This window comes from Diceros bicornis, chromosome 23 (genome assembly GCF_020826845.1).
Source record: "Diceros bicornis minor isolate mBicDic1 chromosome 23, mDicBic1.mat.cur, whole genome shotgun sequence".
Taxonomy (NCBI): Eukaryota; Metazoa; Chordata; class Mammalia; order Perissodactyla; family Rhinocerotidae; genus Diceros; species Diceros bicornis.
The window spans coordinates 29722051-29749106 of NC_080762.1; the positions used below are offsets into that span (position 1 = coordinate 29722051).

General features: G+C 35.1%; 1 protein-coding gene across 7 annotated transcripts in view; it reads left to right on the forward strand.

Annotated features, from left to right (window-relative positions):
* HACE1 (HECT domain and ankyrin repeat containing E3 ubiquitin protein ligase 1) overlaps positions 1 to 19273 on the forward strand; it is a 110714-nt gene extending 91441 nt beyond the window's left edge. For 3 of the 7 annotated variants that reach the window (XM_058566564.1, XM_058566561.1, XM_058566565.1), the window contains 5 exons: positions 4875 to 5006; positions 10236 to 10334; positions 10619 to 10689; positions 17876 to 17989; positions 18529 to 19273. In XM_058566564.1, coding sequence (XP_058422547.1) covers positions 4875 to 5006; positions 10236 to 10334; positions 10619 to 10689; positions 17876 to 17989; positions 18529 to 18631 — 519 coding nt within the window. In that variant the 3' untranslated portion in view covers positions 18632 to 19273. Of the gene's footprint in view, positions 1 to 4874; positions 5007 to 10235; positions 10335 to 10618; positions 10690 to 17875; positions 17990 to 18305; positions 18368 to 18528 lie in introns of all 7 variants that reach the window. The other 4 variants (XM_058566562.1, XM_058566559.1, XM_058566560.1 and 1 more) reach the window with 3 other exon arrangements.
* Positions 19274 to 27056: the final 7783 nt, after the last annotated feature.

The window sequence follows — 27056 nt, forward strand, 5'->3', positions numbered from 1 at the left end:
TATATTTCATGTATTTGAGATGTGTTCTTTGTGCAGTTCTCATTTACTGTAACAGCCTTTTGAGATAGTTACTTCTATTTATTCAATGTGGAAACAGCTTTAATATTAAAAGCATTTCACATTTATTAGGTACTTATAATGTGCTAGGCACTGTTCAAAGTGCTTCATGTGTATTAACTCATACTTAGACAATCCTCTGAAGTGTAGCTGTCCCTTTCTGCAGGGAAGGAAACTGAAGTGTAGAGGGGGTAAGGAGCTCCCCTCCAAATCACGTGGCTCATAAGTAGTGGAGCTAGGAGTTGAACCCAGGCAGTCTATGAATTTCAAGCCCGAGCTTGTAACTGTGACACTGTATTTCTTTAGAGGTTAAATAACTGCCTAAGTGCTCAAAATTAGTAACTGGTGGACCCTCAGTTTAAATCAAGGTCAGTATGATTGTGTAACTGCAAGGCTTCATTGACTAAGGCAATGAATATGAACAAGGTAGCAGATACAACCTCAGTGTGTTTTCCCCTGCTTCATTTTTGTGTGATTAATACCTTAGATTTTATGGCTAGTTTCACTTGATTTATTCCACACACAAACACATTTGATGCACTCACAAGCACAAAAATACAGGCTTGTGTATATAGATTATTGACTTAACGTGGATTCCTTATTTGCATCACAGCATACTGTGAGAGATCTTTTTATTATTCTGAAAACTTTTAAAACAGTTCAGGTCTAAGGTTCTCCGTATTGAGTGTACATTTGTATTGTTAGATTAGATTTTAAATTATCTTTAATATCTTCCTGTCAACCAGGAGAATATACTTTTCATTGCATTTTAGTTAGTATATTCTACAAATTTGCTTTGAAAATCACCAAATCTATGAAACGGTAACCTGAAGAATCACTGTTTTCAATGACCTAATTTGTTCCAAGGAAACTGAAGTAATAGGATTTTTACCAGACTATCAATCTTTGTAACTAATTTGTGACCTTAAAAATAGGAATATACTGGTAAAGAATAAATTATTGAAAAATGTTACATTGTAAAAACCTGCCTCTCCTTTTTCTTATATCTACTTATTCCTACAAAAGAAACCTGGTGTTCTTTTGAGTTCTCAGTGGAGAAATCTTCAGTGGGAACTCTTATATACCAGAGCAATAATAATTAAGTGGATAAATCCAGAAAAGAAGCTTTTATTACCACAGGGTTTATATTTGAACAGTGAATTTAATTTGCCAATAATAATGCCATTTAAACTGTTAATTGCTAAAAAAGTAACTATTCCAAACAGCTTTACAATGTGGCCAAGTTTATCAGTCTACTTAGAGGCGGGAGAAAACATCTTGTTTTCACTTTTAAAAGTTGTTTATTATTTAAATAAGTATGGTTTATTTAGATATCTTTCACCAAATAGTGAAAAAAGATTTTCAAGAAGAAAAATAGCTTTAAAAAAGGTGTCAGTTTTCAACATTACCACCGCCCCTCGGCAGAAGACATAATTTAGGTTCAAAGCCTGAAAAGAAGTTCCAATTTTATGGAAGATTTCCAAAGAGTGATATTATTCATTCCACACATTCAGAAGACTAGGAGATTATTAAAACAAAATATTTTTATAACTAGACATGTAATTGAACTGCTGGAACGTAGTCTGAAAGTTGAATCTCCTTAATCTTAGTGTTTTTATTTTTTCCCTTTGTAATTATTTTTTGCTTGCCTAACGTTATCAGGCTCAGAGGTTGAGCTAGAAAAAAGTTGCTAAGGCTCTTTTTTTTTGTTGTTCTTGTCTTTATGCTGAGGATTTCTAGGTCGAAAACTTTCTACGTATTAACGTAACTATTTCACCAGTACAGGTACTAACTCAGATTCTTTAATATGGTGAATTCTCCAATTTAATTCTGTGGCATCTGGTGTTATTTTATGCCCTCAAAGAACTGACAGCAAAACTCAGGTGGGAGCAAATATGACTCCTAGGATATGCCATATGTTGGGGATAAAAGATCCCCACCACCAAGTTATGTCATCTCTTTGAATACCTTAGACCAAGCAGAGATTTTAGGTTTGGTTTATATTTAATGTTTAATTGTGCACCTCTTTATGCCAGTGTTTTGTGGACTGATTGTCATCTATGTCCGCTGTTTCCTTAAAGCATGTATTTGATATAGTTAGGTAAGGACATAAAGTGTGGGGTGAGTCACTTGGATGCCTTCGTAAGTGATAGGAATGCAGCCAGCAACTTTCTGCGCAGGAAGAACAGTCAAAATGTTAGTGTGTAATAATAGTGGATGTTCATAGAAATAATTGTGTCATCAAGAAAATGTTAATTTCTTACTCTTTTTGAGGATGTGCTGCTTAAGGAGGCAGGAAAACATTTTAGAAGCAGTTGGATTTAGATTTTTTCCATTAAACACAGTTATCTGTCAAGTATCTGGAAAACTCTTATTTTACTAAACAACTCGGGAGGATTTGTGATGGCTAGGGTTTTATTATTTTACTGAGAAATAATTTAGACCAAGATCTGTCCATATTTAAATTAGATTAATATGGAGACTGGAATCTGAAGGAGCTGATTTTCTCAAATTGATATCCAATAACTATGGGCCAGAGTTACAGAAATAAATGTGGAAAATAATATCAAGGAATAGAAGGGAACATGTGAGGAAAGATTAATATACTTGTGAAAATTAATTTTTAAAAATAGAATATATGAGGAAATAGTAGGAATTAATTGATAAAAAAGAGAATACGTGCTATTCTGATAAATATGGAATGCAGTAGCAAATTAAAATGGGTAAAGTGTACTTGAGCGATTCAAAAATCTTTTACTTTCATGCTTCATAATTTGTTAAGGTCTTGAACAATGATTATTGAATAGTACCTTTAGATTGTAAAAGCAAAACCTCTTGGGAAAAAGCTATTCTTGTTAAGGGACGATAGGGTCTCATATAGCACCTTAAACATACAGTGATGAATGGAGCAGAAAAATTGTAGTGTGTTCAGTAAGCAGTTTTAGTTAGAGCAGCATGAATTAGAAGATAGTCAGGTGCTAATGCTGAAATCACTGCTGGTTATCACTTGGAAGTTTAAAATGGAAATATATATTATTTCTTGGATTGGAACCTCAAAATTTAGTTTATAATTCTGTTTGATTGTTTGGCACACATTTTTATCTCCATCTCTCTAGTAACTACCTGTATGTAACTTGTAGTAATTGATTAATTCCTAAATAGTGGAGAAAAACCTCTGGGTGGGGGGGAGTGGGATGTGGGGGTGGGAGTAGGTCAAATAGCAGAGATGACAGCTTTCCTGGTGCTGGATTGCACAAGGGGCTGGGTGGGGTGTGGGGAGAGCTATGAGGAATCTACTGTGACACTTCTGTAGCTCTGAGATGTATGGAGAATTCATAGCCAGTAATCATATGTAACTTGCTGGCTCAGTGCCTGTGGTTTTTTTGGGGTGACAAATCATCAGATTTGTGCCAAAAAAAAAAAAAAAAAAGGAAGGGGCCTAAAACAGGCTTTCTCCCCTCTGTGTTTACAGCATTTGTTCCTGGGAGGTGAGAACTATATACAACATTTTGCTTTTAACTTGCAAAGTTTCACTTAGACGTAATTTAAAATATTTAATGATAACAATTGATAGAGTTTATATATATATATATATATATATATATATGGATAGATGTGATCGTTCATTCTTGTCTGAGCTAAAGCACATTTTTTTTATTACCAGTTAAATTTTGAGTGACACTATTTTCTATGATGACGATAATATATTTTAAAATAAAATGTGTGAAAGTAGCTTACCTTAACTCAGAATCAAATTGGCGTGCCGGCCCTGTGGCTTAGCAGTTAAGTGCGCGCTCTCCGCTACTGGCGGCCCGGGTTCGGATCCCGGGCGCGCACCAACGCACTGCTCCTCCGGCCATGCTGAGACTGCGTCCCACGTACAGCAACTAGAAGGATGTGCAGCTATGACATACAACTATCTACTGGGGCTTTGGGGAAAAAATAAATAAATTTAAAAAAATTTAAAAAAAAATCAAATTGGCTACTCTTCAATGAGCCATTTGGTCAAGTTATAAGTATGTATTATGAATTTGTTGAGTGTATGCATTCATCACGTATTCGTTGAACGCTTACAAAGTGGCAGCCACTTTTTTAGGAGCTGGGGTATATATACTGGTAAACAAAACAGAACCCCTGCCTGCAGAAAGATTACATTCTAATGAGACATTTCAGTCAGAGACACCAGGACACATAAAGACATTGAGGCCTGAACAAACTTGTGTCTGGAGAATCGAGTGAGTGAGCAAGAGGGAGAGTGGAAGGCAATGAGATGAGAGCTAGACAGAGGCTAGATCTTTTAGGGCCTTATAGACGGGGAAGGGAATTTGGATTTCACTCTGAGTGTCATGGGAAGTCATTGTAGGGTTTTGAGCAGGGAAGTTATGTAATCTGAATTATATATAGAATGCATATATATTTAAGAAATCACTCTGTGATGTGGAGAAGCAGCAGTACGGAGGCAAAAATGGAAACAGGGACACTAGATGTTGCAGTAATCCAGGTGAGAAATGGTGGTGGCTTGGACCAGGGTACAGGAAGTGGTGGTGAGACGAGGTCAGATGGAGAATGTTTTCTGGAGGTAGATCAGGTAGCGCTCGCTGATGCAGGGTGCGAGAGAAATCATGGGTGGTTGATTCCTAGGATTTTGGCTTAAACATTAGCTTAGTGAATGGTAGATGACTAGTTTGCTGAGATGTATGATTATTGGTGCCAAATTAATTCTAAACCTTTACCTATTAAATGAGAAATGGTTAAATCAACATTATCCTAAGTATGTGAAATTAAAACAGAACCATCACAAGAGCTTTTTTTTCTAGGCGGAGTACGTCCAGCTTGTTACTGAACTTCGAATGACAAGAGCCATTCAGCCTCAGATCAATGCTTTCTTACAGGGCTTCCATATGTTCATTCCACCTTCCCTCATACAACTTTTTGATGAATATGAATTGGTAAGGAAAGACATCAGTTCTTCTGTTGTTACACAGTACACAAAACCTCAGTTGATGTAATTCAGAAATAATTTTGGAATACTATAATGAATGGAATAATATATAATAAGACGTTATGGTTTGATGTTCATGTTTAGAGGTTTGTTATAAGATTTGTGATTGAGCTTCTCTTAAACTTAATAACCAGATTAGCAATTCCTTAATGTGAAATGGAGTGAGGTAGTGATAAGCAAAAATGGAATATATTTCCAAAGTATTCTACATGGGAGATGTTGAAGGCCAGTCTTCCCAAAAACAGTATTCACGTTGTTTCTGAATTTTTTATTTGGCCATATGGGGTAAAGGATACTGATACTAGCTTCTTGTACTTCCAAAAAGATTTAAGAGGGTTTTTCTTGTTGTATTTGTGTTGTCTTCTCCAGCTTCTTGTTTTATCACATATATAATTTTATAATTTTCCATTTAAACCTATGTGGAGTCCACTCGTTGCTGGCCCCTAGTCTCTGTTGAATGTTTTATTTGGCTCATTTAATTTGGCTGCCTTTTATTATGATCTAATGGGATTTCTAATTCTATATGCTTTATGTCTGCCTTTCCCCCATTTCCTTTTTCTCTTTTATTTTTGGTAATAAATTATTGTCAAACTCTTTGAGTTGTCTGACTCCTTAATCAAACACAGTATTTTAAATAGAGTATAGCTGCTTTCTTATTTAAAAAATTATAATTTGGAATAGTAAATTTTAGATCAATGGAAAAGTATCCTATGGTTTTTATTCTTCTTTTAAAATTAGTTTTACCCTACGCCTTTCATTTTAATGTATGAATAAGTAGACTGATGTGTACCTTTAATTTTACATAAATACCAGTATTTCCAACTTATCACTCATGGTATATCTTAGTGTAGTAGTGGACAAAATTTGCTAATTAATTTTGAAGTCCATTGTGACTTAGTTTCATTAAATAACAGTTTTGAGTTTTTTCGGGTGTGTTTTTAAGTTTAAGATTAATGGTTTTGTTTAGCATAGACTCGTCTAGTTTTTGCATAACCATAAAAGTTATTATTTTTAGCATTTAAAAATGGATGCGTATTTATGAACTGCTGTTAGACATGCTAGAAACAGAAATCCTAGCACCTCAGGTGTCCCCCTCATGTCCTTTTCCAGTCACTGTCCCCCATCATGGGTAACTACTCTCCTGACTTCTAACATCATAGATTAGGTTGCCTGTTTTTGAACTTAATATAAATGGAATAATCACCTAGAATATACCTGACTTCTTGAGCTCAACTTTTTGTTGTGAGAATCATGCATATTGTTGCATGCAGTTGTAATTTGTTTGTTTTCATTGCTGTGTAGTATTTCATTCTGTCAATATACTTTTTCTTGTGTTTTCTACTCTTGTTGTACATTTGGTGGGTACTTTTCAGTTTCAGGCAGTTTGAAATAGTGCTGCTACAGACATTCTAGTACATGTCTTTAGGAGAACATATGTATGCATCCTGTAGGTTATATACCTTGGAGTGGAATTGCTGGGATATAGGGTGTGCGTTTATTCCATTATAGTAGGTACTAGCAAATAGTTTTCCCAAGTGGTGTGTCAACTTGCACTCCTGCTAACAGATATGAGAGTTCTGGGTGTACCACATCCTCACCAGCATTTGATATTTTCTTTTACATTTTTATCCTTCTGCTGGATCAGTAGTGTTATTTCATTGTGATTTTAACTCCTGATGGCTAGTGAAGTGGAATGTGTTTTATATGTTTATTGGCCATTTGTATACTCTGTTTTTCAAGTGTTTGTTCAGGTAATTTTTTCATTTTCCTATTGTGTTTTCTGGGTTTTGTTGCTGATTTGTAGGATTCTTTATATATTCTTTTTAGGAGTCTCAGTTAGATATGAATATCTTTTCCTACTTTGGTGTCTTAGTGAATAAAAGTTTTTAGTTTAACAGTTCAGTTCACTTGTTTTTTCTTTTCTTTTTTTTTTAATGGGTGGAGCTTTTTGTATTCTGTTTAAGAAACTGTTTCTTATTCCAAGGTCGTGAAGGTATTTTCCTATGTTTTCCTCTAAAAGCTGTGTTCCTTTATCTTTCACATTTAGGTCTGCTACTGGTAAGTTTTTAATTGTGGTTCTCATGTTGAAGTTAGGTCAGGATTCCTAGTCTGTCTTAGAAGTTGAGCTGATTCAGATGGTGGATTATTTGGGAAGAGCAGTCTTGTAGGCATGGCCCTGATTTATGCAGTGATGATGATGATGATTATTAAGCACTTAGTATTTGACAGGCACTTTACATGTATTAACTTTTAAAATCTTCACAATGGACCTCTGAGGTATGTAGTATCATTCCCATTATACAAACGAGGAAAACTAGGCCAAAGGAAGTACAGAGCTTGCTCGTGTTCACCGAGTATGTGTTAGAGACAGACTGTGTGCCTGTGTTCTCTGGCCCAGAGCCCAGTCTCGCTTCATCAGTATTGCCACACTGCCTCTCAGGGGCATGAATTATAAATGGGACTTGGTTTTAGAACCTTTTGTGTGGTTTTGTATCTTTCGTAGGAAAGGGCTATGCTACACTGGGATAGAAAACTTTTTTCAAAAGTCAGCACAAACATCTAAGCTAGGTGTGCATCTGAACTAAAGGATACAGGTTAGATTCTAGAGTTTTAGTGAGAAGACAGTTCCAGTAGCATCATTGCCCTAACCCGAGATGTATTCATCCATTGTGGACAGATTGCAGTTCCAAGTCAGGAGATGATTATCAGGTTCAAAAATGGTGACAACATTGTTGTCATTAATAACGTCTATACTGTTACAGTGGAGAGGGTCTTCCCAAATGTCTGAGGGACTGTCCTTCCATACTGTGCTGCTTATGAATTTATCCATGGTGGTACCAGAATATTAAAACGTTGAGCCATGTGAATACTAGGTAAGCTGATGGCTGTGAACACTTGCATGACTCAGTTTCTGAGCTTAGAATGGGTCATATATGTTACACCCAATTCCAGTAGGTCAATTCAGTTTTGTCATATTTAAAAAAAAAATGAATTATTGATTGGGACTTTTTGTTATATGTACTTTTTATTGTGGAATTCCCATTTCGTCTATTTGTTTTCAGTCAGTTTAATAACTTTTTTTGCCCAGGGGTTAAATGGGATAATAAAGATCTTTCATCCTCTTCACAAAAAGTTATAACAAATAATATGATGCTTATGAAATGCTTCAAATTTCTTGAGAAAATAAAGTCTCAGTCATTTTTATTCATAATTATTAACAATGAGAGTGTACTTAATATTATTAAAAGCTTATCTTCAGCCTAGAAGGGAAGAGTATTAAACTTATGGATTGTAAGAAATGTATAAAATTCATCCCGACCCTCTTTGGCAGATCTGTATCAGGGTCCTACCAGGGAACAGAGTTTCCCCAGTTGGTTCAAATAATGAAACTTGAACAAAGGGACTGTTACAGAGCTGTGGATAGTGTTAAGAATAAACAAGGTCTGGTGAGGCCTCCAGAGACGAGCAACAGTGGAAAGCCTTCATCACCCCTGGAACTGAAGGGACAGGTAGAGGACTTCTTGTGGAGACATGGCTACTGCAGAGATGTGCTGAAGCAGGGAGAAAGCAGAAAATACCCTCACCTCCAGACTCCTGCCTATTTCTCAGTGATGGAACCCAACCTGAAGCCGACAGGCAAGAGAGCCAGTCTGCACGGATTGGCCTCCTGGGGCACAGAACAGGGCAAAGAAAGGTGGAGAATGAATTTGGGGTTGAAAAATGGACGTTAACCAGAACGTCTTCATCTAGTAAAAGTCATTTATAATACTATGGCAAGGAGGACTAACACGCATCCTAGACTAGAAGTTCTCAAACTTTTTGGTCTTAGGACCCCCTGGCAATAAGAGTTTTTGTTTATGTAGGTTATATTAGTTGATATTTACTGTTTTTGAAATTAAAACAGAAGTGTAAAATATTTTATTAATTCATATAACAATAACGCTCTATTACGTATTAACGTAACATTTTAAAGATGAAAACTTCATTTTCCAGAATAAAACAAAAATAGTGGGAAGAGGGGCATTGTTTTTCATTTCTACAAGTTTCTTTAATGTCTGACAATAGAAAACAGCTGGGTTCTCATGTCTGCCTCTGTATATAACCTGTTGTGATAGGTTGTTTGGCTGAACTATATGGAGAAAATCCAGCCTCAGATAAGTTGGAGAATGGAGAACCTTGCAGACTCCTTCAGTAGATTTTAGAAACCCCCATGAGTTCTCAGACACCACCTTATATTAATCTTCATTAATCTTCTTAGAGCACGCTGTGTACTAGTCAGATGTGTATTATGAGTAGTTGCTGCAGGAGACATGATTTTGAACCACATAGTATCGGTGTCTCTAAAACCCTGCTGTTGTGGCTTGTTGGTGTTTAGTTAAGTGTAGGCTAGTCAGTGCCTAACCTGAGTGTGTAAACACATCCAACTATGAGATATGGGCTGATTCAGAGATGTGGACAAGCTCTTTTCATGTTCTCTTTTCTTTTGGAAAACATAATGGTAAATTTTGCCATTCTTAATTTCATTTTCTGTTATTTGGTTGATATTTTGTTTGTTTGATGTTCTTCCTGGAAAAACAGCGGCCACCAAAAGTCATTAGGAAAATTGCATTTTTTTTCTCACCTTGGGGAAAGTTGACTTTAAAGGATCTGAATTATTCCAAAATAGAGGCCTTAATCTGTTTTTTAAAAAAATAATAACTATTGTATTACCTCCTTTTTCCTCGTGATAGGGTTTCTTGATGATCTTTTTCTTTGCTTAACCCAGGCTTCATTCAGGTCTTTGTTGTCACTTTCATGTTGAAAGTCAGTCTCTTCATAGAATTTAACAAATTCATAAAATAAAAATACACGTAAACTAAAGATAATGTTTATAAAATTGTTGCGCATCTAAACCGTTGTTGCATATGTGTTTATATATAAACATGAACTATTGTCTCATGTTTTAATTAAATTCTATCAGTGTGGAGACATCTCCACATCTCACACTATTTGAGCTTATCAGTATCAAGGGTTCTTTTCCATGTAGTGCTTGTTATTGATGACATGCAGAAACTGTCACAAAAATAAATCAGTTTTACCTGGGATTAGTTTCTAATTAAGGCAAATTTACTATTTAAATGTAATAGCTTTTTTTTCCAGAAGAAGATTAATGAAATACTTTTCTTCTTCCCCAAAGGAGCTGCTGCTTTCGGGCATGCCAGAAATTGATGTGAGTGATTGGATGAAAAATACAGAATACACAAGTGGCTATGAAAGAGAAGATCCAGTTATTCAGGTAAAATCTCTCTAGAGCTTAGAATGGAGTTAAGTTTTGCCATTTAATTTTGTAAGCTTTTCAACGCTATTGGATGAAAACCTACATTAATTAACAAAGTAAAGTTTTTCCCTAAATTCTTCTCATGGGAATATTGCATATGAAAACTTGGTATGAAATCATTTTTGATAAATGAGTTTCATAGAATAAAGTATGCTTTATGAATATTGCATATTTCTCTGGTATTTGGAAGTCTACAGTTGCTCTGAAATATGAGCTAAGTTTTTTGTTGTTGTTGTTGTTAGTGGTTCTGGGAAGTTGTGGAAGACATTACTCCAGAGGAGAGAGTTCTTCTCTTGCAGTTTGTTACTGGCAGGTAAGAAGTTTTTTATGATAATGTGGAAAGAATTTAATGTATTCCATTTCTAATGGCTTAGAGATAAACACGCCAAAAGAGTTATTACTCTGAATTGTCAGTTTCTTCCTCCCTTTCCACGTTTTTAGGTATTAAACAGATTTATTTAGGCATTAAAGATAAAACACTTATAGTATGCTCAGTAAATGTTTGTTTAATGTATAAAAAAATAAACTGTTCCAATCAGGACTATCAGCATACATATTGTATTTTATAATTTGTTAATCTTTTTGTTAATTTTTCTCCAGATCTTATCAAACTTTAAAGTCTCAAGATTCATGGCCTAAAAAATAATTTGTGATACCATACTTCTTTGAAAAGTCTACTTTTGGAACCAATTATATATTACAGATATTAGAAAACTAGATGATTTAAACCTCTTTTAATTTATATATCTGAAAGATGTAAAGAAAGGGTTTGATCTTCATTCTTGATCACTTAGAATTTCATCTGTCTTTCTATTTATGAAAATATAGTTCAGTTTTTCCGTTATAAGTGTCCATAGTTCTAGGAATGTTGGAACACTCAGAAAATCAGAAGAAATAAGGAAAACTACCCTCCACCAGCAATAACAAATATAACAATGTGATGCGTTTACTTTTCTTTATTTTCTGCCTTTTTTAAAAACATAATTGTGAGTATATATCTGTATGAAATATGTATATGTTAAAGTCCTCTATTTTCTTATTTTAAAAGTAGTACATAACCATTATAGAAAATTTGGAAAATGGAGACTACAAATAGAAGAAAATGAACATCCTATTAACTAATTCCACTATTCAGAAGTAACACTATTAACATTTTGCTTTATTTTTTTAGTCTTTTAACTATATAATTAGAAAAATAGTTGGAGTCACCCTATACATCTAATTTTAAAGAATAAATAAAGCAGGAGTATTCACATTTTGTAGACTAAAGATATGAAAGAAAACCTTGTTGGGGGCCGCCCCAGTGGCGCAAGCGGTTAAGTGCGTGCGCTCCACTGCGGTGGCCCGGGGTTCGCTGGTTCGGATCCTGGGCGCGCACTGACGCACCGCTTGTTGAGCCATGCTGTGGCAGCGTCCCATATAAAGTGAGGAAGATGGGCATGGATGTTCGCTCCGGGCCAGTCTTCCTCAGGAAAAAAAAAAAAAAGAAGATGATTGGCATCAGATGTTACCTCAGGGCTGATCTTCCTCACACACGCACAAAAAAGAAAACCTTGGTGGTGGTTTTGTTTTTTTCTGTTGTTTTTTTTTTCTGTGGCTTCGTAATGCCCAGAAATACTCAGAGATTTGAGTAATTTAATAAAGAGAATTAAACTAAAATTATATTTTCTATGTAGGAAGATTAGACAATTCAAATTTTAAAAAATCACCTCTAAGCTCAATCTCTGAAGAGAACCACTGTTCACATTTTAGTTATTCTTCTGGAATTTTTCCCACATATATAAATTTTTACTTTTCAAAAACATTGTTTCTGTTTCATAACTTTTGGATTTAGCAATATATCATTAAAAATTGTTCCATTTATAGATCTAATTGTTTTAATGGATGCCTCTTCTTCAGCTTATGGACCTCCCTTAATTGATATTGTCCTTTATTGTTAAATTTTCCTGTTTATGAGTAGTGCTGAGCAAATAAGGAATTCTTATGCTTATGTACTTGTGGGTCACTTTGATTATTTATATAGGATAAATTCTTAGAAGGGAAATTTTTGGATACAAAAGTATACAAAGTTTTGCAACCTCGATAAATATTGTTCATTTACCCTTCAGAAAGTTATCAGTTTTCACATCAGCAGGGAATGAAAGGACCTATTCCTTTTATTCTATCAATAGGGGATGTAATCATTTTTGTTTTCATGTAATTTATGTAATTTTTTGTGTCATGTGAATTGCCTGTATTTGTTTTTTGTGCATTATTCTACTGTCATTTAAAACAAATTCAGTTTTGGGGGCTGGCCAGGTGGCGTGGTGGTTAAGTTTGCATGCTCTGCTTTGGCGGCCCGGGGTTCACTGGTTTGGATCTGGGCACAGACCTGCACACTGCTCCTCAAGCCATGCTGTGGTGGCATCCCACATGCTGAATAGAGGAAGACTGGCACAGATGTTAGCTCAGGGCTGATCTTCCTCAGCAAAAAGAGGAAGATTGGCAACAGATGTTAGCTCAGGGCTGATCTTCCTCACCAAAAAAAAAAAAAAAAAAATTTCAATTTTAAATGTTCTTCATATATTAGGGGCATTAACTCTGCAGATATATTTCCCCCCAGTTTATCATTTGCCTTTTAACTTTATTAAGTTGAATATACAAGTTTTGTGTAATTTAAATTATAAATTTAGCTTATAAAATTTATAAAATGGAAGTTTTAAATTGTTGCAAGTTGATTATCAGTACTGTTCTTTATGGTTTTTATAAATCCTTCCCTACTCCCAAGATGTTATATATTTGTTTATCTACATTTTTTTTTGTAACTTTTTTATAATTTCTGTTTTTATGTTCCAGTTTTTAAGCCATCTGGACTTTATTTTGGTTTATGTTGTGAGGTAGGGCTCTTTTATTATGTTTCTAAATGGTTTATATCTAAACCATTTCATGAATTATATTTTCCCCTGTGATTTGGTTAGTCTGAGTTGTAAAATGCAGAAAACAATTATTTAAATTCTTTGGTACTAAAAACGTCTTATTAAATTACTTGCTCTTGCAGAATAAAAAGATACTTGGATTAGTAGTACACAGTGCCCCTCTGGTGTCGGTAGTATAGTCATTGTTAGCAATGCTGAAAAGAACTACACTGTTGATTAAACTGGTCATGAAGTGTAGTGCGTGTGAATCCGTTTAAACTGAGGTGAAGGATGTGGGTGAAGAGTACACACCAAGGGGAAACAACACAGAGCCAAACTTCACCTTCAACTTGAAGCAGCCACCTTTCAACACTTAGTCTATACAGAATTCTTGTTTTGAATTCAAACTAAGTCATAAGTTCTTTAAAACCTTAACTTTTCCTTTTATATTAGACCTGCAGTCGTTAGTATAGGTATAGCATTTGCCATTCTAAACCTAAAGTGTATATTTTTTTCTTTTAACACTTTTTGGAAAATTCTGATTATCTATTTGTTTATATTTAGATACTAAAATGTCTTTCTCCATGTCTGTAGTACAGTTTAGTGCAACTTTACTGGAAAGCCAAATGTGTTCCAATTGTAGAACCAAGAATCAGTACAAAAAGTAATTTTTATTGTGGTGACAATATTTTGTTGGTCTATAAGACTGTCTTAAATGTCTTAGTCTTGTTTCATTACCCCTTAGGAATAATGAAAATCAGACTTGATGATTTCTTTGTATATAAAATAGAAGTATAACATTTTTATTAACTGTAATTTTGCATTGTATAATCCAAGTGTCATAATATTCAACCAAAGACCATTTCATTTATTTTTCTCATAGGTGCTTAAGCGTGATGACCCATGATCTTAGTATATAAGATCTGCTGATTATTCAAGTATGGGGCTAGTCATATTTGGTTATAGTTTAGAAGAAGACTAAGATTTCAGGGATTGTTTGTGAGTGTCAGCTTACAGAATAATTTAATTTAGATGTTAAAATTGGAATATCTGATTTTTTAAGCTTATGTTTCAAAATTTAGTTATATGAAAGACATTAGATTGATCATCCTGATATTGAAGTATTGTGCTGTAATTTGTGTAAGAATCAGTGTCAAGGCTTATTTTCTCATCTTGTCCTTATGAAGTAGTATCCTTATTTCAAAATTCTGCCTCTCTGGGAAATTGAGAACAACTTGGCCTTTTATCCCTTTCCATTTTTGGTTGCCTTTGTTAATTTTTTAGGCAAAGGTTAATATACGTAGGTTAACTAATGCCGAATTTTATTTCAGTTTACAAACATATTCAGGTCTTTAGATTGTCTCTTGTCCTAAGTAGGAATTGTTCATGCATTAGTGTTTTATCAGCAAGATTCAGGTATACTTTTAATATTCACTTGGATTTCTAAGATAAGCCCAGGCATTTCATCAATAAAGCATTTAGGGACCGGCCTGGTGGCGCAAGCAGTTAAGTGTGCGCGCTCCGCTGCGGCGGCCCGAGGTTCACCGGTTTGGATCCCGGGCGCGCACCAATGCACTGTTTGGCAAGCCATGCTGTGGCGGCGTCCCATATAAAGTGGAGGAAGATGGGCACGGATGTTAGCCCAGGGCCAGTCTTCCTTAGTGAAAAAAAAGAAAAAGAGGAGGGTTGACAGATGTTAGCACAGGGCTGATCTCCTCACAAAAAATAAATAAATAAATAAATAAAATAAAGCATTTAATAGCAACCAGACTGCTTCCCACCTAGAAAAGAAAACCTGTTTTTAGGGATTCATTTATATTGAATTGTTAAATTTTTTCCCCTGTGAATGTATATATATCATCTGTGATTTCAAAGAGAAAATCCTGGTGCATTTTTTAATGTTTTTTTTAGTGTATGTGGTAAAAATACATAACTTAAAATTTAACATTTTAACCATTTTTAGGTGTACAGTTCTGTGACATTAAGTACATTCACTTTGTTGTGCAGTTATCACCACCATTGATCTCCCAAACTGTTTTATCTTCCTCAGCTGAAACTGTAACCATTAAATGCTAACTCCCCATTCCCTCTCCCTGCAGCTCTTGGCAGCCACCATTCTACTTTCTGTCTATGAATTTGACTACTCTAGGTACTTCATATAAGTGGAACTGTATGTTGTCTTTTTGTGACTGGCTTATTTCACTTAGTGTAATGTCCTCAAGGTTCATCCATATTCTAGCAGAATTGGGCAAATTCTGATGAATGTCAGAATTTGCTTCCCTTTTAAGGCTGAGTAATATTCCATTGTAAGTATATAGTACATTTTGCTTATCTTCATCCATGGATGTTCTTTTGAGTTGCTTCCACCTTTTGGCTATTGTGAGTAATGCTACTATGAACATGGATGTACAGATATCTCTTTTGAGTCTTTGTTTTCCATTCTGTTGGATATAGACTATAATTCTTTGTTTAATTTTTTGAGAAATCACCATGCTATTTTCTACAGTGGCTGCACCATTTTACATTTCCACCGGCAATGCATAAGGGTTCCAATTTCTGCACATCCTTTCCAATACTTAATAGTCATCCTAATATATATGAAGTGGAATCTCATTGTGGTTTTGATTTGCATTTCCCTGATGACTAGTGATGTTGATTGAGCATCTTTTCATATTCTTTAGACCATTTGTGTATCTTCTTTGGAGAAATGTCTGTTCAAGTCCTTTACCTATTTTTTAATTGGGTTTTTGTTGTTGAGTTGTAAGAGTTCTGTATATTTTCTGGGTATCAATTGCTTATCAGATTTATGATTTGAAAATATTTTCTCACATTCTGTGGGTTACCTTTTTACTCTGTTCATGGTGTCCTTTGGTGCACAAGTTTTTAATTTTGATGAAGTCTGGTTTATTTGTTTTCCTGTTGTTGCCTGTGCTTTTGGTGTTACTTCCAAAAAATTGTTGCGGAATCCAGTGTCATGAAGCTTTTCCTCTATATTTTCTAAGAATTATATAGTTTTAGCTCTTATGTTTGTCTTTTATTCATTTTGAGTTAATTTGTATATATTTTGTTAGGTAAGAGTCCAACTTAATTTTTTTGTAGTGGATATCCAGTTTTCCCAATGTAATTTGTTGAAAAGACTGTCCTTTCCATTGAATGTTCCTAGCTCTCTGTTTTTTTTGTGTGTGTGAGGAAGATCAGCCCTGAGCTAACATCCATGCCAATCCTCCTGTTTTTGCTGAGGAAGACTGGCCCTGGGCTAACATCTATGCCTGTCTTCCTCCACTTTATATGGGATGCTGCCACAGCATGGCCTGACAAGCGGAGCCTCGGTGGGCAGCCGGGATCTGAACCTGGGCCACCAGCAGCAGAGCGTGCGCACTTAACCACTACGCCACAAGGCTAGCCCTCCTAGCTCTTTGTTGAATATCATTTGGCCATATATGCGAGAGTTTATTTTGGGGTTGCCTGTTCTATTCCATTGGTCTGTATGTCTGTCTTTATACCAGTGCCACACTGTTTTGATTACTATAGCTTTGTAGTTTAAGTTTTGAAATCAGGAACTGTGAGACCTCTGTCTTTGTTCTTCTTTTTTGGTATTCAGGGTTCAACCATTTTTTTTAACGAACTGAATTCTGGTTAATACTATGAATCATATGTTAGAAAACATTTTTAATACTAGTCAAATTTCTGCCTTTGAGTGTGCTTATAATACCTAGACTTTAAATGTTTCTTTGTCATTCTAATTTATCCAAAAAGCACTACAGCATCTCATTTTAAAAACGGCGAAGTTTTTTCCAGATCAGTTTGTTTAATCATGATACATACAAAGTCTAGTTTGAAGTAATAATTTTATTTCAAAGTAAACAATAGGAAGTTGTAATTACATCCTCTACAGCTGTGTACCCAAGATTAAATTTTCTAGTGGTGTTTATGCATTAAGTGTTAGCCTTCCTGTGATCTCATAATGTTAGGTGACATTTTAAAAAAATAGATCTGATATTCTGAATCTCTGGAAAGAGAAATGTAAAGAATTTTCTGGTTTTCCCAGAAAATTTACTTTTCTGTGAAAAGTAAAACAAAACAAAAACCCTGTGACCCCAGATATTTTTCACAAACAGGGAAATCATTTGGATTACGTGTAAGAGCTTCTGTTGCTTGAATTAATCAAGCAAACTTTCATTTATTCAGCAAATATTTAATGACTGACTAGATGCCAGTCTTTTTGCTAATAACCCCAAGGATACAAATACAAATATGACATATTTGGGCCCTCAAATCAGTCCCAGTTGAGTAGGGAGATACGTGAAAGAAAATAGTTGTACATGCAGTATGCAGTATGCTTAAATGCAATAGTAGAGGTCTGTGCTGTGGCCAGTTGAAAGCAGAGTACAGCTTATAGAAATGTGGAGGGGTGTCTCCATGGAAGCTTCCTAACTGGCCACAAAACAACTTATAGTAATGAGTTGAAGTTTTGCAGATTCAAAAATGTTATCTTGTCAGTGTCCTAGAGTTGAATATATTCTTTCCCTAATGTAGAATTTGAAATATTTTTATCACAAAGATTTTCCTGTCATAATTACAACTTATTAAGATATGAACTCTTAGTTCCAGGGTCCCACATGGTGGATTTGCTAATATCATGGGTGGAAGTGGATTACAGAACTTTACAATTGCTGCTGTGCCATATACTCCAAATCTTCTACCGACTTCAAGCACATGGTATGTGAAATTGGTTTATTTAAATGTATTGCGAATTGTTTTAATTAATTTTGAATGATCAAAGGTCTAACTGCTGTATTGCTGCATTGAGAGGAAAACCTCAACAGTGATCTCTATTCAGCGTTTTGGAATCACTTGTAAATAAGTAGCTATATAGGTCCTTTCCTCTGCCTTTTTTGGTAGGGACCATGTTTGGGGAAACTACCTATAATGTAATTGAATATAGGTCAGGTATCACTAAAGTTACACTGTCGTAAGTATCACTGAGTTACATTATCACTTCAAACTAAATTGCTCTATTGTTTGTTTATTTTAGGCTGAAAGGAACTTATTTTCTTCCACTACATTTGCATGCTAAAGGAAACTGCAATGCAGCAAGTTTTTTTTCTTTTTAAATACTACTTCAGGGTTTTCCAATTTGAATGCAAATTTGAGAGGGTGGTTTTATGTTAATTTTGAGTAGTGTTTTCTCTGCTAGACAAAACAATCAGAAATTTCATAGATGTCCGAATTACTGGTGGTATATTTTTCTTTTAAAGCATCAACATGCTCAAGTTACCTGAATACCCAAGTAAAGAAATACTCAAGGACAGGCTTCTTGTGGCACTGCATTGTGGCAGCTATGGTTACACAATGGCGTAATGAAGTCTGGAAAACTCATCTGACTGCTGATGTGCAATTCAGAGTGGCAGAAGTAATTTAGGAAACTGTCAACAGAAAAGCAGCCCAAATGCAGCCCATAGGCAGGGCTGATGTTTAAAATTCATAAAGGATCAGGTTTTCTTTTTTCCTTCCTCTCTTTTCCCTTTTATGTTTTCTCAGTTTGTGATACGATTAGAAATATAAAATCACAGTAGTCTTCATTTTAAAAAATGCTAATTTAAAGTGGTAGAAACTGTTCTTTTTTCATATTTTTTAAATCTTATCCAAGATTGTGTTAAGGCAAAATCTTATTTTACATTTCACCTTTGCTATGTAACTGTCTTGTTAAAAGGATGTTTTCTCTTTATTTTCCTATATGTTAAATTATATTAGGACATCCAGCCTGGTATGTTCTATTGCATGTAAAGTACCGTTTATATTTTGGAAAACTATTGTATAGAATGGATTTATTTAGATTGTGTATAAAGCCACAAATATGTATTTTCCCATATTGAATCTATATTGCAATGATGTTTTTTAGCTTTTTAATATTTTAATATATAATGTAAAGTTTAGACTGATGTGACTAACAGCTGATGAAATGACATCTAATTTATATATTAAAGCTTATACTATATTGTATGAATTATTTGCATCTTTCAGTGGTCAGTTTTCCATATATGTTGTGGTCTCCAGGTTTTTCTTATGCCTTATTTAATTTATATTTTAGGTAAAATTAAAATGTGATATTTTACCATATTTCTTTTCATTACTTTTATCTGTGAGCTCTGATGACATTTGAAGAAGTAATCCGATGTGCAGATTACGTTTTAAATATGTAAATTTTTATTTCTTAAATTTGCTTATTGTGATTAAAATGTTGAGTTCAAGTGATATATGCCTAATACAGAGCACTGGGTTTTTAAATTTTAGGGGCGGTCTAATCAGTTTTTTTTTGAAAAGACACACTTGAGTAGTTTCAGCATAGCTTTTAAAGGGAAGACGGAACGGTCACACAGTCAGAAATGCTAACAGGAATTTGTCATGTTTTGCATCTCTTTTCTAGGAACTAAAAATAGACTATCCAATGGCATCATTGTTGGTGGAATGACTCTTATGTGCAGATTTTCTCATATAAGCAGCAGTATATTTGTCGCTGACAAATATAGACAGTGTATATGTCAATATAGACATATGTATATAGACATATTTATTGAAAGCTTTGCTAAGTTGTAAAGCTTCTTTAATACGTGTTTTTTGGTCCTCTCTTTATTAAAACAAGAAAACATCTCAACATATTACATTAAAAATTAGGAATTTTTTACAAATTACTATTAGCTCTGAAATTATGATTCAGATGCTTTATTTACAATAAATGAAGCTAATTTTACAAATTTTATTTTCAAAATTTAATTGTAGAAGAGATCGTTGCCTTCTGAGTTTTCAAATAGGTAACTGACTTTCATATTACATTGCTTCTAATTTTAATGTTTACACACATTTATTTCTGTTTATAATCGTATAATACATTGGCTTTGTCATATTGGTCCTTTTGCAAGTGTTTATGTAGAAGAGATAATAAGGCATTAAAAATCTCTTGGTATTTTATCCTTGAATTTGAATATTTTTTGATATAGTTCTAGCAGTTTCAGGGTTTATTCTTTTATACTGCCTTTATCTTTTTAACTATAAGAATGTAGTTAATATAAAAAGATTTTATATGAATTAAAAATACTATTTAAACTAGAGGCAGCAAGTCTTTATTCTGTTCCCACAATTTGTTTTGTAAGTAGATGGACATGCTGAATGCAAGGTAGTATAGAAAAATTATTAGAGATTTTCTTCCCCTTTGGGTAGAAGAAGATTACACTAATAGGAAAAGGACTCAACTGTTAAAACATGTGGGAATTCCATATAAGGAAAAAAGCAGAGAAGCAGCATTCTAAAGGAATAAAAATATAAGGCAAGGGAGCGTGTTGTAGGAAGCTGATTAATGAAAACATCTGGGCAAGAGTATATTAAGTTATTCAAATAGTTTGAGGGAATAGTGACCATGTAGTTAATAAAATACATCTTCTAGTTCATCCAAAAGCAAAATGTAATGTAATCCAAGGAAATCCCAGCTTTAAAACAATGTGCTGAACACAGCCTACTGCCGTGGCAGTCTTCGTTGGATGTCGGGGAAATGAAAGCTTTAAAGCATAGGTCACAAGTTGGAGGCCCAGCAAATGATTCCCACTCACACACGTGTTGTGTTTGTCATGCCAGTTCTAAAATTTTAATGAGTTATCAACATTAAAAAATATGAAGATTTGATGCAGAAGTCCAGATTTTGGACTTTTGAGAAATCAGACAATCTAACAACACTGGGCGTAGATTCCTAGGAGGCATTGTTAATAGGCTGGAATTGAGTAGAAGCCGCTTCTTTCAATGACTGAATGTGCTCTCCAGTTTGCCATTTTCTTACCCCAGCCTGCTTCACTAATTTATGTTACCTTCCTCGCCATTGACAGCACTGGAGTTTGCTTTAAAGAGTCTTTGTTGACCAGAAATGTTCCCCTGGAGTGTAAATTGGTACAAATTCTTTGGAAGGCAATTTGGCAATATCAGATTTTTTAAATGTACACGTACTCTTTGACTCAACAATTCAAAGAATTTATCTGATGGTTATACTTGTTCATGTACATAAATATATTTGTACAAGAATGTTCACTGAAGGCTTGTTTGTTATAGGAAGAAACTGGAGATAATTTAAATGTCTACCAGTAAGGAGTTACTAATAAATTGGGTTACATCCATATGAGAGAATATTAATTGGTATTTACAGACAATGAAATAGATTTGTGCATACTGATACGTAAATATTTCTAAGGTATGTTCAGCAAAATAAGGTGTATAGAAGAGCGATTAGGGTGTAAATACAATATACGTGGGCTTGTATGCAAGAAAATTTTCTGGATCAGAAACTGTTGCTATATCTGAGAAAGCGTCGGTAAGATGGGATGAAGACTTTTTCACATATAACCTTTTTTTCGTGTTTGTCTAAATCACGTGCCTGTTATTTTCTATATGATATATACATTAAAAGAAACATCCAGTATCTTTAATCAAGGTAAGCAAGTATCAATAATAGGTTTTATTAGATCTATAAAATGCCATAGCAGTAGTGATAAGCAATATTTTCATAATCACAACTTATTTTATAATGTGATTAATTTAAAATGTCTCCTAATTAAACTCTTTTGCAACCAAACTTGCAGAAAGGAATGCTTCGTTGTCCACAAAGCTCTGTTTCCACATTCCTGATAAACAGTGCCTGATAATTAGCAGTTTATAATTCTCTAAAATTTCTCCAATTAGAGTTTTATTTGAATTTAACACTTTTTTCCTCAATTTTTTTTTTTTTTTTTGGTAACAAAAGTGTTACTTATTTGACGTGGGAAAATCTGGAAAGCATGGATTCATGTACTAGGAAAAAGCAATAACTTATAGTTCTACTGCCCAACAAATTGTATTTGCTTCTTTTCTCAATGCATTTTTTCCATAGTTGAGTTTGTAGAGAACATAGCATTTAGTATCTTTTTTTATTTATTCAGCATTATATTTTAAAGATTTCCCACATCATCACAACAGTTACTTGAGAACTTTTTTTAAATGATGGCATAATATTCTGTTGTATGGATGTATCATAATTTACTTGACCATGTTGCTAAATTTCTTAACCCTTAGATTTCTAATATTTTTGCTTTTATCAATAATAGGTGGTCTCTTTCAACGCTAGTTACAGTCTAGGAGTGGTAATGTTTTCTGGGTTATTTGTTGAAATGGCCATCAATTGCTCCATGGTTGTGGAATTACTGTTTGAGGCTCGAGAAAGGGCTGTTGGAACACAGAAGCTTTTGGTAGGTTGGACCAGATCAGATTGTTCCAGCAGCACGATTAGGGCTGTGTAGCCTACCTGAGTGTAAAAGGGTTAGAAAGAGGGTATGAGGGTGTGACAAAGATAAATTCATTTTAATAATTGCTTGCTTCCAGTCTTCTTCCCAAGAATAGGGAAGGGAACTCATCTTCTGTATGATACAAGCCCCTTTCTCAGGACCCAGAACTCGAGCATTTCATATTAGGTTACGCAGCTCAGCTACATCAAGGGTCACTTATACTCTTACGGGTTACACTAGAAACCTAGCCTCCATTTATAAAGTTTCCCCAAAATGGACTTAGATGATTTGGGACTACAACCCTTTTGTCAGTTGGAGAATTTATGTATAACAGCTGTCTTTATGAGTGGGTTTTGAGCTAATATTAAAATTTTTGTTATTTTCACCACAATTTAGGCATATCAGTGTATATCAGTAGTCATGATTTTTTTTTCTCGTGTGAAACATGCTCCTCTGTTCCTGTGCACTTCCACAGTTGTTAGGCAACGAATTTTACTTTTAAGGCTAACAATAGTAACAAATCCCAATTTTACAGTTTGGTTTAAGCTGTTTTAATGTGGACAGATTTCTGTTAGAATGTGCTTTTTGAAATTCTTAGGTCCTGGGTTATGGTTACCTGCCTATTGGTCTGGTGCAAATTGGCACAAATTTATTTAATTTGTAATCAGCCCTCATTTTTACTGATGAGAAAATTGGAGAACACAGAGAGGTGGTAACTTGCTTAAGGTTTCAGGGCTACTTAACCAAACTAGAATTTAGAACCTAGATTTTCTGATTGTTAGTCCACTAGGTTTTCTTTGACTCCATGCTTTCTCTTTATGACATAGCTGCATTATAAAAAGACTCTTTTAGAAAAACACCTGCAGCCTATTAACAGTCATGTAAGACAAGCCTGTTGGGAAACTATAACTTAATAAGCTGATAGTTAAGAATGATTAATAGGACTATATTTCTTCTCTCCCATTGTGCCACAATAAGCTAGGGTGGGTATTTCACCATCTCAAGATGAAAAAGAACAGATGTATTGTCAGATCATAGATCATGGGTGGTCATTAACTTTTATTATCTTTATAAAAATGTTCAATTTCAAGCATACTTGGTGCTTGGAAATACGTTGTGCATCTAATGTTGCAAAACCATTAAAACCATAAACGGAGACTATAATGACTATTACTGTATACTCGTATGAGTGAATCGAATCTAGTCGAGTGAAATGGAGGGGAAGTAGTCCTAGGTGGGTGCTGAATATACAGTTAGTGGAGAAAACTTTCCAAATCAATTCGACAAATTCCCCTTAACTGTATTCAACTCTGGTTTAGGGACTGTGACCCGGTCCCTACCCTCAAAGGAAATAAAATTCAGTTGGAAGGCATGCTTGAAAGAGGTTTTAAAACTATGCAGTGCAGCATATGATTAAGTGTAAAAACCAGCTACAGAAATGTATTAAGTGTAGGGGAAGAAGAGTTTAATATAAACTGGTGTTCAAGGCAGCTTCAAATATTTGGCCTAACTGAATTATTAAATTGCCCCCTAGATTTGGAGACAAATAAATTGATCAGCCTGTTGATTGAACAAATAACTGAAAAGGTTAAAAATGACAAACTTAGAGTAAAATAAGGCCAATGTATGGCAGTCATTGAGTTGTTCTCAAATTTTTAGTGAATTATGAGCTTGCTCAGTTCTAGGTTCTGGTCCTTCCTTGGGAATTCTGATCTCCTGGTGGTTTTCATGATTTGGAGACTATTGTGTCCATATACCAACCCTATTTGAAGAAGGCTCCATATTTTTCTTAGAAGAGTAGCAATATCTGATTCCCTTTTAAAAGCTTTTAAAAGGCGGTGGGAATGAGTGCTTACAGTGGTGTCTGTACAGTATTCTCTTATATAGTATTCCTCTTGTCCTAATGTCTAGGAATAGAGAAAAAGTAAAATTGATATTCTCACTCAAATTCCAAAATTCTATATGCAATGGCCTAGTTGACATCTTCACTTGGATGTTTGTTAAGCATCTCAAACCTTAAAGATGTCCAGAGAGGACCTTGTTTCCCCATTGACCCCCTGCCACCCCATTCCAATCTTTTCTGTCTCAGCAAAAGGGCATCACCATCTGCCTCGTTGCTCTGAGCTGAAAACTGAGAAGTCATCCTTTATTTTTCCCTTTCCACCATCTTCTACATCCAACCCATCACCAACTCTTGTTGAGTTTACCTGTCCAATGTCTTAGTCAACTTCAGTTGCCCTGTGCAAGACACCATCATCAGTTCCTTGGATACAGTGGTCTGACACAAAAGGAGGCAGTAGAGCATCATGATTAGGAGTACAGACTTAGAGTTAGATTGCCTGGATTTGAATTCCAGCTTTTCCACTATCAGCTGTTGTCAGGAGATCAGCTGGGCTGGGAGAGCGAGAGCTGAGCTGTTGGATGTTGGAGTAGCCGATTAATGCAGTAAGTCGCAAATGAAAGAATTAAACCTTTAATCACTTACTGCAATGGTGTGAGAGTCTAATGCTGGAGAAGGCGTTGATTCCTCCTGTTCTGTTTTCCCCGTGGCACAGTGCACTGATCCTGGGTCAGGTGTGTCAGCATAGACATGGGGGTTGGCTCACTGTTGAGGGAGCCCTGAATTAAAGGCTCCAGCAAATTTTTTTTTTAATTTTATTTATTTATTTTTTCCCCCAAAGCCCCAGCAGATAGTTGTAGGTCATAGCTGCATATCCTTCTAGTTGCTGTATGTGGGACGCGGCCTCAGCATGGCCGGAGAAGCGGTGCGTTGGTGCACCCCCCGGGGGATCCGAACCCGGGCTGCCAGCAGCGGAGCGCGTGCACTTAACCGCTAAGCCATGGGGCCGGCCCGAGGCTCCAGCAATTTTATGGACCCCACGATTGAGGAGAGGGTAAAGGAGAAGGGCTAGGAGTGGAAAAGTATCGGGAAAAGTCAGACTGGAACTAAGTGTTTTCAAAGTTTCCCCCTCCTCCCCTCCTAAGGTGGCCTCAGCAGAGGCACATAAAGAAGACCTCTGCCCAAGGCCTTAGATAAAGAGACCTGGGAATGAAGGCACCAAGGCTAGGAATGCAAATATGTGAAGAGCATGACCTGCCAAGAGTCGTTGACTGCACTGCCTTCAGAGACTACAATGCATTGGCTGTGCACCAAATCTGGTGTGTGTTGCGGGGCCATCTTCCCCCATGAGGCCTGCCGGGCAAAGCCTTGGTAATTGCCTGTGGTCAGGTCTGAAAAATCACACATAGGTTTTTAACCAGGAGCTGGAATCCTCAGCTGTGTGACGTTGGGCAAGTTTCTTAACCTCTCTATACTGCAATTTTATAAAGGAAATGTAAAATTACGAGAATTATATATTGTGTTGGTTTCCTATTGCTGCTGTAATAAATTACCACAAACTTAGTGGCTTAAAACCACACGCATTTATTATCATAACAGTTCTGGAGGTCAGAACATTATTGGAATAAGGGAGAAAAATATGATTACATCAATAAATGTAGAAATAAATGCTTGATAAAATTAAACCCCTATTGATAAAAACTGTCATAAAATTCAAAATTTTAAAAAATTTCCTTGATTAGATAAAGACAATATTCCAAAAATTCTACAGCAAATATCACGTTAATGGAGAAACTTTCATTCTTGTTAAGATCTGCCCCAAGACAAGAATACTCACTATCACTGTTAATGTTTGACATAATACTGAAGATTTGGCCAATGCTATGATATAAGGAAAAGAGTTATTGGAAAGAAAGAGACGAAATTATGTGTCGATATTGCAGTTAGGTACATAAGAAATAAGTGGAATGAGCAGAACAACTATTAGAACTGATGAGAGATAAGAATAATAGCATTCTTCTTTATCAGCAATACACAACCAGAAAATTTAATTGGCAATTAGATACAACCTACAATAGCTGCTAAAACTATAAAATATCTGAGAAATAACCTCTCAAAGAATGCAAAAAAATTTACAGATAAAACCTTAAAACTATTTAAAGGACTTATTGCCTGAGAGTGGGGAAAAATAAGATCCAAAAAGCACAAACTTTAAGGTGAAAAATTGCATATTACAAAATTAAGAGGTCCTTTCTTTTGAAGGACATCATAGAAAAGTTAATAGATGACAACGGGAAAAGATATCCATAATGTCTAAGTCCAACAAGGGATTGATGTATAGACTATACAAACAAATCCTTCATATCAACAAGAAAATGATAGGAAATGCAATAGACAGGTGGACAAAGGATACAGTCAGGCAATTCACAGATGGAGAAGCCTGACCAGCTAACACATATATGAAGAGATGCAAATCAAAAAAGGCAAATTTAAAACAAAAATTAGGTTCCAAATCAAAATAGGAAATATCAGAAAGTAGAAAATTCCAAATTTTAGTGAGTGTGTGAGAACTCTTGAGCTCTGCTTTTAAGAGTGTTAACTGGTAGGGCCATTCTGAAAAGAATTCTGGAAAAATTTAGTAAAATTA